General features: G+C 36.8%; 1 protein-coding gene across 4 annotated transcripts in view; it reads right to left on the reverse strand.

The window, feature by feature from the left end:
* FBN1 (fibrillin 1) overlaps window positions 1-14,471 on the reverse strand; it is a 241,687-nt gene that overhangs the window by 124,213 nt on the left and 103,003 nt on the right. For 3 of the 4 annotated variants that reach the window (XM_050797099.1, XM_050797100.1, XM_050797102.1), the window contains exons 7-8: window positions 8,116-8,313; window positions 4,635-4,760 (exon numbers count right to left, since the gene is read on the reverse strand). In XM_050797099.1, coding sequence (XP_050653056.1) covers window positions 4,635-4,760; window positions 8,116-8,313 — 324 coding nt within the window. Of the gene's footprint in view, window positions 1-4,634; window positions 4,761-5,405; window positions 5,807-8,115; window positions 8,314-14,471 lie in introns of those variants that run through there. The other variant, XM_050797101.1, reaches the window with a different exon arrangement.

The following is a 14,471-nucleotide window of genomic DNA, read 5'->3' on the forward strand; positions in this document are numbered from 1 at the left end:
TTTTTTTTTTTTTTTTTTTTTTTTTTTTTTTTTTTTTTTTTTTTTTTTTTTTTTTTTTTTTTTTTTTTTTTTTTTTTTTTTTTTTTTTTTTTTTTTTTTTTTTTTTTTTTTTTTTTTTTTTTTTTTTTTTTTTTTTTTTTTTTTTTTTTTTTTTTTTTTTTTTTTTTTTTTTTTTTTTTTTTTTTTTTTTTTTTTTTTTTTTTTTTTTTTTTTTTTTTTTTTTTTTTTTTTTTTTTTTTTTTTTTTTTTTTTTTTTTTTTTTTTTTTTTTTTTTTTTTTTTTTTTTTTTTTTTTTTTTTTTTTTTTTTTTTTTTTTTTTTTTTTTTTTTTTTTTTTTTTTTTTTTTTTTTTTGGGGGTTTTTTTTTTTTTTTTTTTTTTTTTTTGTGTTAATTAAAACCTATGGCAGCTGTTTAAAAGTAACATGTGACACATTAATGATCATGAATGCCACTGAGCCTGTGAGCTTAACTTTGATTGTACAAACTCAACCCAGTGTAAAATGTATCACTAAAAACTAAACAAGCTGACTCTTCCAGTCACGTTGACTATTTTATAGTCACACCATGTACGCCAGCTTTTATTCATGCTGCATCCGCTGTCTGATCACAACTTAAAAATGGAGTCTGAATTCTGGAACTGGAAAGAACCCCCAGATAGCATCTTGTTCAACCCCCTCATTTGAAAGTTGAAGTAACTCAGAGATGGTAATTGACTTATCTAAGATCACACAAAGGATTAGAGACTTGACCAGAGGGCATCAAGGATGGGGGCCAGGCCTGCCTTATTTCCAGGGCTCTTTCACCTTTGTTTTTTTCAACTAATTGTATAGAGAGAGCCAGTTACCTTGAACAGTAAAAGTCTAGGGCCTGCAACCAGCTGAAGAGGACGGAGCTTTTTCTGTGGTTTTGGGTTTTTTTTTTTTTTTTTTTTTTTTTCCTTAGCTTCTGAGAGGATAAGAGCCTCTAACAGTAAGTAGCCATGAGATAAATATGCCATTATTTTGGAAAGGGGAAGTCCTGAGGTTTTTGGCTCACATATTATGGAGTGCATGGATTTAAAAGCTACATTTTTTAAAAGGTCCAGTGCATCATGCAGTGCTATTATAATTGCTAAAGGCTGGGCTGACGATAATCTAAATCCCAAAATATTAGTGGTTAATTAGGAATCCAACAGACTTCTTCCAGAAATAAAACTTAATCCCTTAATTACACTCTTTATTTCTTAATTTCCTCTCATAGTAACCTATGCAAATATGGACTTGGTTTCCAAAGAAAAAGGTTCATGTGTTCTTTCAGCATGCATACTCTACAGTCATCGGAAAGATCAACAAAGGAAGGCGGGCATGAACTCTGTTTCCTTTTTTCTCAAATCACAGCTATAAATTTCAATCTTTTCCTTCTTATATGTATGAAAAGTTAATAATTGTTATTTAAATCCCTGTAGCTTGTTAATTTACCTTTCAAAATGTTCTCCAATTATATGTATTTATAAAACACTTTTCCATAACTTTTTTTTTTTTTTTTTTTTGTTTTTGGAAAGAGGGACATTTTAGGAAGGAAGTGAGAATTCTGCAAAAGGAAGATCTCATGGAAAGCAACTCGAATAATGGCATTCTCAGATCTGAGAGAGTGAGGGTTAGCATCTTGTGAATTTGCTAAAGTCAATTTGACGGAATTGGTTTTTTTTCTTGAAAAAGTTCTATAAAAAGTACTCAATTCCACCCCCCTCCAAGTCAAAAGCAAGATAACTTTAAAAAGCCACTCAAAGCAATGGCAAAGGTACCAGGACATTTTCACAAGGGCACAGAACCCCATGGTTATACTGATCATCTTTCCAGGGTACATATTCAGTGATTACAGACCAGACTTCCTGGGTTCCCTCTATTGACCATTGAGACACCAGCTGATGTCCAGAGTTATGCCATTTCCACAGTGAGACACTGTAACTGGAAAGGAGCAAGGACATCGAAGAAGTGAACCCAGCTTGCCAAGAGCTCCCAGGGCACTTCCTGATTACTTTCCTACCAGAGTAAGACAAGTCAACCCTGCTCACACCAGTCTCCAGGCCAGAGAATGTATAGTACTAACAGGACATTCTCTTCTAGCATCAATTTTGCATTGATATTAGAAAAAGAAGGAAAAAACCATTACCTAAATTTAATGTAACAGTAGATGGCTGGCCGGGCGTGGTGGCTCAAGCCTGTAATCCCAGCACTTTGGGAGGCCGAGACGGGCGGATCACTAGGTCAGGAGATCGAGACCATCCTGGCTAACACGGTGAAACCCCGTCTCTACTAAAAAATACAAAAAACTAGCCGGGCGAGGTGGCGGGCGCCTGTAGTCCCAGCTACTCAGGAGGCTGAGACAGGAGAATGGCCCGAACCCGGGAGGCGGAGCTTGCAGTGAGCTGAGATCCGGCCACTGCACTCCAGCCTGGGCGACAGAGCGAGACTCCGTCTCAAAAAAAAAAAAAAAAAAAAAACAGTAGATGGCAAAGGAAAAAAAAAATCTAGTTAAACTAGTCTGTTTTTATCTTGCCACTGACTTTCACATGTAGCTGGAAAATTTTTGTGTGTGTGGAAAAGGATTAAGTAATACTCAGACTGAATTTTTGGTCCACTGGATACACCACCATAATAGGTTTCTTAGCATCAATAAAAAGATTCGAATGATTTTTCTTTCAGTCTGAGCATTAAATTAGAATCTTCTGTCTAGTCCACATCCATAGACCATTACTGTTAATTGACTTGTCTGAGTGAAAAGCACGAGACAAAATCAATTCTAGTTCAGGCTGGAAGCCATCATAACTTTAGAAAACAAAACACAGACTGGACAAGTCATAAGGACTATATTCCCCTCAATCTTAAAACTGATTATATATTCTGAAGCTGAATATATTAAACTGAGAAAGCCTAAAAGGTAAAACACAACCTATCATTGATGTGGGTTTTGCATGTGATCAACTTTAATGGCTTGTTAATGTCGTGTGTGTGTGTGTGTGTGTGTGTGTATGTGCATATATATGTGTGTGTATATATATATGTGTGTGTGTGTGTATATATATATGTATATATATGGCCTGAAAATCTATTCCAGAATAATAACTTTCATCTAGAAAAGAAGACAATGTAATATGGCTCAGCAAGCACCAGAGTGTGAATTAAAGAAGTAAATTTGAGCAGTCTTGTCTGAATGGCCTCGGACAGAGCACTTAATACACCCAAGACACCATTCCTAAATATATAATGTAGAGTGTGGAACCAGCTGAGTTCTTTGCCCCTTTCAGTGTCAACGTTCTCGGCTTCAAATTTAGATCTACAGTACAACTTCTAAAATACATTGGCCTATCGAGAGTCAACTTTATTGTTCTTTGAAACTTAAAATGTTTTTTTAAGAAGCCTTTAGAAAGAACCATTTTTTCACAACTACCCCGAAAAACTATGTATAACATGTTCAAGAATGCAATAACAATTATAAATTCAATAATGATTTATAACCTAAAAACAACTCCAACTCATAAAGATAGTTCTATCAGAGCTAGATTCTTCAGTTTCAGGGCAAGTAGATATTAAAAGTCTTACATGTAATTTATGAATTGCACCTTAAATTTAAAACTGTCTTTTGCTTGTCTGATATACAGTGGCAACCAACAAGGTTAATTATCCAGCCCAGACAAATAACTTAGAACGTACTCACTGCTGGAGTCTAGGGGCATAAATACAACAGCATCTGTTTTCAATAAAAATGCATCCATCTAAATGAAACCTCAAGGTGGGGTGAATTGAGAATGAAAGAAAAAGTTTTCTCTTCTGATCCTGATGAGAGATGTAGCCCTGAGAATGCTGTTACACTACTGTCAGACATTACTATATGTAAGTTACATGTACTCATCAAACAAACGAGAGTCCAATGCTGCCTACATATTTTCTAGATGCTCCCCTCTCACAAAGAAATTATGACTGTAACTGGAAGTCAGGCCTCATTTCAGCAAATAGCAGTAGCAGTAGTGGTGAATATAAACACATCCTCTCTATATATCTTTGCAGAAGTTCAATCTATAAACTAAATGCAAATATAAAAATTATCTCAAATTACTCTTCTGTTTGACTAACATTAAAAGCTTTTCATTTGATAGGCAATTATCATCCCCCAGAAAAGAAAATCATGAGCATGTACTAGGAGCATAAATATAAGGGTTGATTGATCAACCCTGCCTCCCCACACACAAAATCAAACATACCTTTGAACTCGAAAAACTTCGGAAGATATATTATTCTGAATGATATCTAATTACCAAATTTAAATTCATGTCTCTAGAACTATGCAAAAACATGTGTCTTGAACATTTTAAACCAAACGTTGGTTCAAAAATATTTCATGTTTTTAATACTTAATTTGATTCAGATGGACCTCTTGTTTTGGGTCTATAAAAGTAGAAAAAGCTGCAGGGTTTTTCTTGTCCAATAGCACAAAAGCATATTATTACTGTTAAAAATACTACATTTACACATTCACGGGGATAACAAAGACAGAAAGATTTAGGAATAATTTGCAAACAAGCTTGTTTCTAATGTTGAGTTTTGCCTGCCCCCACTACACCCCTCACAACCACTGCAAAGCATAAGATTTCTTACCTTCACATTTTTGTGACACTTCATTAAATTTGTGTCCAGCAGGGCATTTACACTCAAAAGACCCAACAGTATTAATGCAATTTCCTCCCTGACAGAGCCCGGGGATGGCCTGGCATTCGTCCACATCTGTCAGATTGCAGAAGACAGAGAGAAAAAAAAACTCATATAAAATTCATTGCAGAATACAATGTGATAATTTGTCCACAATTATGTTACCATATTTATATCGGTGGTTATTTGTCCCTCACAATATTTGGAATATGACTAGGGAAACTGTTTCTCACAATTGCATTATGTAAAACACATCGTTGGATTAATAATGTTCCATAAGAAGTCACAAGTATTTTTTGTTTCCCCACCTTCCATGTTTCCTAATGTAGAGGAGAGTGTACTAACTTTTGTGGGTTTTATCACATATGCAGCAAAATAGAAAGATATGTTTAAAAGGCCATTATTCACGGCCTCGTTTTTATCTCCAGATTGGTAGTAATAATCAGAGTTATTCAAAAAATCTTGCAAATCAAAATGCAATACATTTCTACAATGAAACGATCTTTAAGAGTTGTACTGAATGATTTAGTTAAAACGGAATTTATTGAAGGTCACTCAGACTACACAAGACAGCTAATGTTTTTGCACAAATGAAGTGGAAATGTTCACTTCACATTCTGGAGAAGTGCCTTGCACAGTAAAAATTAAACAACTCAGAAAATTAGGCCAACAAGTGAGAGGGATCGCTAGATGAGCGTGCAGTTTCAGCTGCTGACTTACCTTGCTGGCAGAGTGGCTGCCAGAAGGCACCTTTGTAAAGGTCAGTGAGCTCATGTCTCTCCCCAGCTCCACGTGCAAGTCCATACTACGTCCTAGGAAGTTCTACATGATTCCTCTGCTCTTTTACCCATTTTCCACCCTCCTATCTCTCCCACCACACTGGATTCCTCAAATATGCCACCTGCCACAGAGCTCTGTAATGGCTGCCCCTCTGCCTGGAATATTCTTCCTCCAGAGAGCTGCATGGCCCACGATGTCTCATTCTCCAGGTCTCTGCCCCAATGCAACTTTAGCCACAAGCCCTTCCCTTGACAGTCCAACAGCAACACCTGGCTCCTGGCTCTAATCATCCTTCCTTCCCTGTTTATTTTTTTTCCACAGGACTAACCACCCACTGACCTAATACGTGTCTGTTTTGTTTAATAAATTGATTATCTTCAATATAAGCTTCCAGAAAGCAGGGACTTTGTCCATTTTCTTCACTGCTGTTATCACCAGCACCTAAGGACTAACTTGGGTTCTTACGTGTAAGCCCAAATATTAACCTTCCAGGGGCAAAATTAATCATCTCATGCTCACTACATTCTGTTATAAAGGTTATAAAAGTTCCTGTACATTCTCTCCATCTCTTTGTTCATAACAGAGAAAAGTCTGATTTAATAAAGAATCCCCAAGTAAACAGTCTAATGTATTCTTTTTGAAACCTGGAAGCCTAATGTGTTCTTTAGCTTCACTCTTCATTGAATAAAGCAAAAAAGGGATTGCTGTTTATAAGATCTCAACCTGTGTTCTTGAGAAAAGTTGGCATGCAGTAAAAGGGATATTAAAGAAACAACAATTTAGTTTATTATAAAAGTATCACGTACTGTTTTAAATGAAATGTCTTAACCCACAAATAAATGATTATATGTGGAAAATCATTAGATTATGTTTTCCAGCCAACTTCAGTTTTGTCTTAGACCAGAATTTTCCATTCTCTTGATATGTTGAATGTATTTTTAGAAATATTTTTGAAAATCAAGATTTTTACATATGGGCAGAACTAGCTGTCTTGTTGATCACGATTTTTGGCCAACAGAAAATATAGACAAGGCAATTCTCCACTGGCTGTATACAGCCCCTCACGTCTGACCCAACGACTGGAAACACCAGCAAGGAGCGAGAGCCACAACCTGGTGGCAGAATCTCTTAGAAACAACAACAGCAACAACCACCACCACCACCGAAGATGAAGAATTTCACTCTCAAACTGGCAATATAACTGCCATTGTGATTCAATGGGTTTTCAAAACTTTTCTTATAAAAAAACCTTTTTTTTTTTTTCTTGGACGTTGAAAAGCAGAGTTAGGAAGAAACAGGAAGCAAATGCTGGAAAGATCCAGATTTATGAAACAAATAGTAAAGCTAAAGAGAAGGCAGTTCATTCTCCCCACCCCCCTCACCAATTCCGTTAGCACCCTAACCTCTGACAATGGCTCACTGATGGGCAGCTGAGGCACTTAAAAGTCTAGCTCTCTGGTCACTGTCAATGAGTTCACGGGTATTAACTAACTTTGTAATCCCAAGACCAACAAATTCTTCAAAACTCACTGGGACTTTCTAAAAATGAGAAAAATAAGAAGGCACCAATAAAAACCTAACCTTTTAATTTTATAAAATACTACAATCCATCCCTTGATAATTCTAGAATTTCAAGGTGACTTATTTCTTCTCCTGATGTTTCAGAGGGATACATTTAAGGGCATCCAAAGGAGCTGTATGTTGTACACGGGAGCTGGAGGCCAGGAATGACAATATCAGAAGTGGAATTTATTGAAGTGGAATGTAATGGAGACCCACAAAACTGTGTGACTAAGCTCAAGTTCTGTTTTATTGCATATTACCCTTAGAATTAACATATAAAACAAAGCCAAAGCATTATCTATTTGTCTCAGAAAAGCATATCCTGAATTTTCTGAAAATATTGCAGCTTGCTATAAAAAGTCCTGAGGCAGTCTAAAGGAAACAGATAGAGCCTGAGAGTTTTCAATCCCATCAGTTTAGCGTGGAGCTGCCTCTGTTCACTTCCTCCTGTTTCCTGCCAGACATCCAGACAATAAAAGAATTTGTACAGCTGGAAGAACAGGAGTAAAAGCCAAAAACAGAGTAAGGGCTTCTACAGGAGGCAGGAGAAGCAGCTAGCAGGCGACATCTGGGGATATTTAAAACTGTGAAACAAATCCTAATTTATTTCGGACTTGTAAAAAAATGCACAATGTAGCATGCAAAATGTCGAGAGAAACAGTTTTCCTCAGGTCAATTAAGCACAACCCATGAGAGACAGGAACTCTAACAGTTTCAAATGAGGGAAAAAAATTAAGGAAAACATAAACTACCTTGTTCACAAACCTTGCTTTGTGTTTCTAGACAGCATTGCCATAATGCACAGCATTGCTGTAAACAGAATCACACCACCCCTGGAGTTAGAGGTACATGCAAACACTTCTGGGGTCAGAAAGGGGGAATGGTTGGCAAGAAAACATCCAGTAAGACTTCAGCTGCTCTTTCGAGAGCCACGTTCCTAATGCCTTAGTTGGATATCATGCAGTCAGCGAAATTGTGAAGTTATGTAGCTGACACTACTTTTCCATTCTCTTCAACTTCATTGGAGAAGGGCTCTCCAGAGCAAATAAGATTAATCCATTAATAATTCCATCAGCCCAGGGTTTACCTTGACAAGCTCCCGTGCGGATATTTGGAATGAAGCCACGGCGGCAGGGGTGAGGCTGGGCAGGACACATCTCACAGGGGTGGCCCCAGGCTCGGCCGACTGTGGCACAGCAGAGCGTTTTTGTGCAGACAATCCCGCTGAGTTGTCCCTGGCACATCTGGTTGCTGATCACAGTAAAACATGGGCCTGTCCTGTAATCTGAAAATAAAGAATAAAAATCTGATGAATATCCAGAAAAGCAGGAACCATCATGCAGAGGAACAGCTGCGCTCCATCTTGCTTGACTCCGAATTGAGAAATGAATTTCAGGGACAGAATGATGCATCACTGCCTCTGTGTGAGGCCTTGGATAGACCATTCTACTTCTGACCCCGATTTCCTAACCTACAAAATAGGGATGAAAACATCAGTTCTTACCCACTTTGAAAACGGCATTGTGAGCATCAGATGAGCTAATGGAAAACTCTTTACAACTGTGAATTGCTGTACAAATGTAACATGGTAATATTATTATCCACTCATTACTTAAGAAAACATATTGGTGCCTGCACTGAATCAGCTCCGATGCCTGATACAGATGCTTCAGTGACTAAAAGAGGCCAAATCCCTGCCCTCACAGAGCTTCCAGTCTATTGTTATTTAGGGCTGAGAAAGCAAAGAATTTTGAAGCTTGTAGTGAGGCAAGTCATGGCACCTTCTTCCTGGAAGTTCCTTCAACAAAAGAAATGGTTATCTGTTTCTTTTGAGTTGGGGTCATCTTGTTTCAAATACAAAACAAGCAAACTAACAGATGAGGATTTAAAATTTTGCTCATGCAAAACACATTAGGTATTTAACATAAAGGGTGAGGACACTCGTCTGAAATAATTGTAACCTCTAGGCAAAAGGACCATCTTAAAGCAAAACAGGGATAAGCTAAGACCATAAGAGAATTTGCAGTCAGAGCAGTCTACCACCAGTTATAAGATCTGCCTCTTTTCTTTCTTTCTTTCTCTCTTTCTTTCTTTCTTTCTTTCTTTCTTTCTTTCTTTCTTTCTTTCTTTCTTTCTTTCTTTCTTTCTTTCTTTCTTTCTTTCTTTCTTTCTTTCTTTCTTTCTTTTTTTTTTTCCTACAGAGAGACAGCCAACAACAAACAAGAAAGATAAAGATGTAGTGAGCACAGAGGACCAAAGCCAGGTTGTCCTCACAGGTTGTCCCCTTGTGAGAGAAATCAGGGCCATAACACCCATTTCTGTGGTTCTACAATGACCTTGACAGACAAGGGAGGCTGGGCTGGGGTGGGACTCATGGGCTTCTATCCACTACCCAGCATCTGCATGCTTCCAGGTCATTTTCAGAAGTGTTTAAGTGGAGTGATTCCTGTGAGTCTAAAAATGGACTCAATGACCCCAGTAAGTTCCTTTCACCTGTGAATGCAACCGTTTTATGAAAATCACTGGCTGTGCTAATGAAACTACTGGGATGCTTTCATTATTTTCTTCTTTCTTTAAGTAACTCATAGGACACAGCAGATATGCTATTTACTAAGGAAAAAAGGACAACTTTTCATTACAATACCAACAAGAGTGAACATTCTGGATCGTAACAATGTTTTGGCAATAGCTGAATTGCATCTGCTGGCATCCCTCTATCCTGTGTATTCTCTCTTGCTTTCTTTTTCTTGCATCTCCACTCCAACCCCTCCCTTGGAATTTCAACTCCATCTGCTCCCCATCACTACGTGCTCTTCCTCCCTCTCCTCTGCTATCTGCAGTGAACCACCTCTGTTCAATGGTGTTGCAGAAACAGCACTGCTCTGACGCCCATGCTGTAAGATCAACCTTCTGAAGAATTCCAAAAACAAAATTCCATGCCAGTCATATAGATAAAGAAGACTACCATATCCAAGCTATGGCAGCACTGGAGAGACAGACAGGATGGTCCAAACGCCGAGTCCCCAGCTCCCCAGCTCCCTCCCTCCATACCAGTGTTATGTCCCACTCACAGGATGCAAGATAATTTTAGATTTTAGTAGGCATATATTAATTTTAATGTGTATTATGAAACAGCATAAATATATCAGACTCACGATTTCACAGTTATGTCTGCTGTGAGGATGATGAATTGAAAAACCTTTTAATTCAATTTTAAAAAAATATTAAATACTAGTACAGGTGATATGCAAACAGGCCAAAAATCGTGTGGGTGACATCTACATGCAACCAGACTCACCATTCCCAAAGACAAGCCTGAGACCTTTGTGTTCCTCTTCTCTGCATGACCTGGCCCCACGCACCTTTCCAGCCCTTTCTCCTGACACTTTGTTTATCATTTGTCTTTTTTTTTTACTTTGTTTATGCATTTATCACTCTACTGTTTTTTTAGTTTTATGTAGTCAAGCTGTAGGTATACTTTAATATTTTACATTGTATGCCGTATTTATTCAAAACCTGCTATCTTCTTCCAGAGATACTGAATTCAAACAAAAATATAAACAAATATTAAATACTGAGCTGTTGAATAAATCTCAGTCCTCATTTCATTCTTTCGATGAAAAAAAGTCACTCAGCACTGCAGTAATTTGTAACAAAATCTCTTTAACATGCAGTGGACATTTTAAAACTGTGTGGACAAAGTGATATACCAAAGTCATCTTTATTTTTTTGGTTCAATTCTCCCAAATAATACCTATAGGGATTTAATAAATACATCTTTGCTATTTGGTCTTTCTTTTCTATTTCAATATTTTATTATGTATTTTAATTCAAAATTAAGCATTTACTTATACAATTGAGAAAAGGCAGTAGCATATAAATAAAGGTAATTACACCCAAAGAAACCCTTGATAACATATTGATTATATTATCGTACATAAGATTTTGTGTGTATGCATGTGTGTGTTTTATTTTTTAATCATAAAATAAGAATTATACTAAAAATATACTTTTGAATCTTGCTGGATTTTCTTCACTTAACATTGCCAAAGCTTTTCCCCATGTAATAAACACTATTCCACAATATGATTTTAATTGCTGCATAATTTTCCATCAAGTTATAACAGAATGTATTTAGTCATTTTCTTACTGTCTATCATTTAAAGTGCCTCTAACTCTTCATTATTACACATAGCATTCAGTGTACATTACAATGAATCCTTTTCAGGATAAAAACAGCCATCAAGATTTTTATGACTATATATATCCTACATCTGAGACTAGAAAGATCACAGCAGTATAATCTTTTATCAAAAAAAAAAAAAACTTTCTATGTTAGGTAACAAGAAAGAGAATTTAGGCTTGTTTCTTTCTGTTAATTTACTGAGACAAGTGCAAATGCTTTAATCAAACAGATTCATGTTAGCTTGCCATATTCAATCCTTCTTAAAAAGCATAATGCAACATGAATTTTAATTTATAATGCTCTCTTCAACACTGCTGGGATTTGTTTTTCCACCTCCTCTTGCCAACATACTCTATGGAATTATCTTATATATGAGGATTGCCAAGGTTCAGAATAGATACAAATATGGTGTTTTGTGAGTGACACCAGCAAAATCCAGGCACTCTACAAAATGCTAACACAAATCTGATTCAGTTCTGTCTGACACTGATTCATAACTTCAGATGTGAATTCCTCATTAGAAGATCTTCATTTAAAAAACAAAAACAAAAAACCTTAAGACTTTTCCAGGGTCAATAACTTATTATTCTTATTTCAATACGAAATACATAGAATCGAGATGGTAGCTGTTAATTCTGACAACATATATTAGGTATTCCAACAGTTCACAGGGATCCAATTTATTAAGTATACTATATATTTGGCGAATAAGTATGTAGAATAGAATCTATGGACTTAGCACATTTCTGTGCTAGATACTTATCACTATTGACAAAGTTATTTTGGAAACAAATTAGAACTGGCTTATTTGACAGTACAGATTAGCAAGTGGATATGAATGTATTTGTAGATCCATATTTTAAACAAAAATTGCTGATTGCAGAGGGAGAGGCATAATCTGGATGAAATAAAATTGGATCTAAAAATGTCTTGGAAGGTAAATGCTGTATTAACATGGTTTTCAAATGTCATTCCGATTTGGCGGCATGTGCTTTTCGTCCTGTACTTCATTTAGATTGCCAAGGTTATGCCGTTTTTAGTCCAATACTCCAACCGCAGAAAGAAATCTGCCCACACTCCCAATTCCTTACTAATAATCCAATTATTTACAATTATTCCCATAGCACTTACATGATATTAAGCTAAATTTACATACTCTTTTTTTTTTCTTCAGATAGTCTCAGCATTAGACAGGGAGTGTGCTTAACTCAAAGCTTGTGTAATGTCTGACTCATTCCTGGCTTCAGAGTAAATCATTATTCCTAATGCAACTAAAATATAGTATTAGAAATGCTTTCTATTTGCAAATTGCTCTACAATCACTTCCTTATAAGACCTTCATGAACTAGGGCAACAGGCCAAGTCATTCCAAAATTAAAGTGCGATTCTAATTGTTTTTAACTGGCTTACTCCAGTGTGGCTGCTTCATGGGAAATTCTGCATCTCCATGTTCCCATTCTGAGTGGTTAGCTCAAGGATTGCTCTCCAGTCCCATTAGATTTGGCCTCAAGGCCTGGGCTCTGACCAACATGTGTCTGCAGCCTCTGATCCTCAGCTCATGCCCAGCTCTGCAGCTCAGAATACTGTGGTCTACAGCATTATTTCACTTTCATTTGTAATCAGACTTCACCCTGAAGCAAATGCATCATTTACAGGGAAAGAATATTCTGTGGTACAATGAATTCTTTTCCCTCCTGCCCCGTCACTAAACCACAAACTGCAGGGAAGGCACAAGGATATAATTTTGGGCACTAGGCTCCAATTATTTTAAATCCTTCTTTTCATAAAAATGACAAACAAAAGAATGAGATATCAATTTATCCATGACATAGAGGGTCACAGCACACTTATTTCTCCCAGGTAGGTTGGCCTGGGATACATTAGGCTCCTAATGTGTGGAATTTCAGTACAACTTTCTGAGGAAGGAGTTCAGAGAACTTTCAGTCTAAGGAAAATTAAAGTTAAGAAGTTCCATTATCATAATCAGCCTGCTAAATGCTGTTACTACTTCTTACTCCAATCATTCTTAACCTTAGGACATAACAGAATCACTTGGGGGAGCTTTTGCAAAATGCTGATGCCTGGGTCCTACCCTGTCCTCCTCTCCCAGTTTTCCCCATGGAACCCTATTTAGTAGATGTGGCACAGGGCCCAGGCATATACGTCTTACAAAAGCTCCCCAAGATGATGTTTGCCCTCTAGGACTCTAAGTTGTGTGTGTGTGTGTGTGTGTGTGTGTGTGTGTGTGTATGTGTATGTATTTTTTCTCTCTCTCTCTGTCTTTTCCTTTAATGAAGAGTGCTCATGTTCCATGATTAATTGGAGATGTCTGCAAGATAACTACTTATCTGAAAGTCTAACCTTAGAAACATCAGACAGCCCATAAACTGGGATCACTGCCACTCAACATAACCTAGTATTTCTCAACTAGGACTGACATCCTAATCATGGCAAAATACTATTCATTTCCACAGTGCTGCACTGATTATGAGGCACTTTATTACATTCTTTACTAATTATATTATAGTTAATATACGAACTACCTGCTCATCAAAGCAAACAACAAAGTCAAAATTTAGGAAGGCTGATCATCCACTACTGCAGTGTCCTAATAGTTAATAGAATTCCCATTTCCAGTCTCTTTCCTTTTAGTTTTACAAAGCACACTGATATACATGATCTCATGCTGCTGTCAGGAACTCCCACACCCAGCCCCTGCCCACTGCTGCAGCTTGTATCTGAGTGGAATTCCAGGGGGATTCTCCAATTGGGGCCCGAATACAAGGCCTATTTAGCATCAGTAACACCAAAAGTCAACTCTTAATTTATTCCAGAATTGCACTATCAGAGAGACCATTTGAAATTCTTCCGAGACTCCTGATTTTATAAAATATAAAGTAGTGCACAATATCTATCAAGTTTCTTGTCAAAAATAGTCAAGGCTTAATCTAATCAAACTTCCACACCAAACTTCTAGCTGAAAGGGAATATAGGGATAGAGGAACAAGGTAAATTGCACCACAAGGAAACAACCAGAAAGCTCAGAACGTGTGATATTTTCTAAGGCAATTGTTCAAAACTTTTCCAAAAGCAAATGACTTTCTCTTCACCAAAAGAAGTACAGAGATTATTTTAGATTAAAAATCATAATAATCAAAACTCAACTGGATACTGTTTCTAAAAGAGAAAATTTCAGAAATCTTATGTGGACTACATATTACATGACATTGCAGAGTTGTTGTTTTTCTAGGTGTGAT

This window comes from Macaca thibetana, chromosome 7 (assembly GCF_024542745.1).
Source record: "Macaca thibetana thibetana isolate TM-01 chromosome 7, ASM2454274v1, whole genome shotgun sequence".
Taxonomy (NCBI): domain Eukaryota; kingdom Metazoa; phylum Chordata; class Mammalia; order Primates; family Cercopithecidae; genus Macaca; species Macaca thibetana.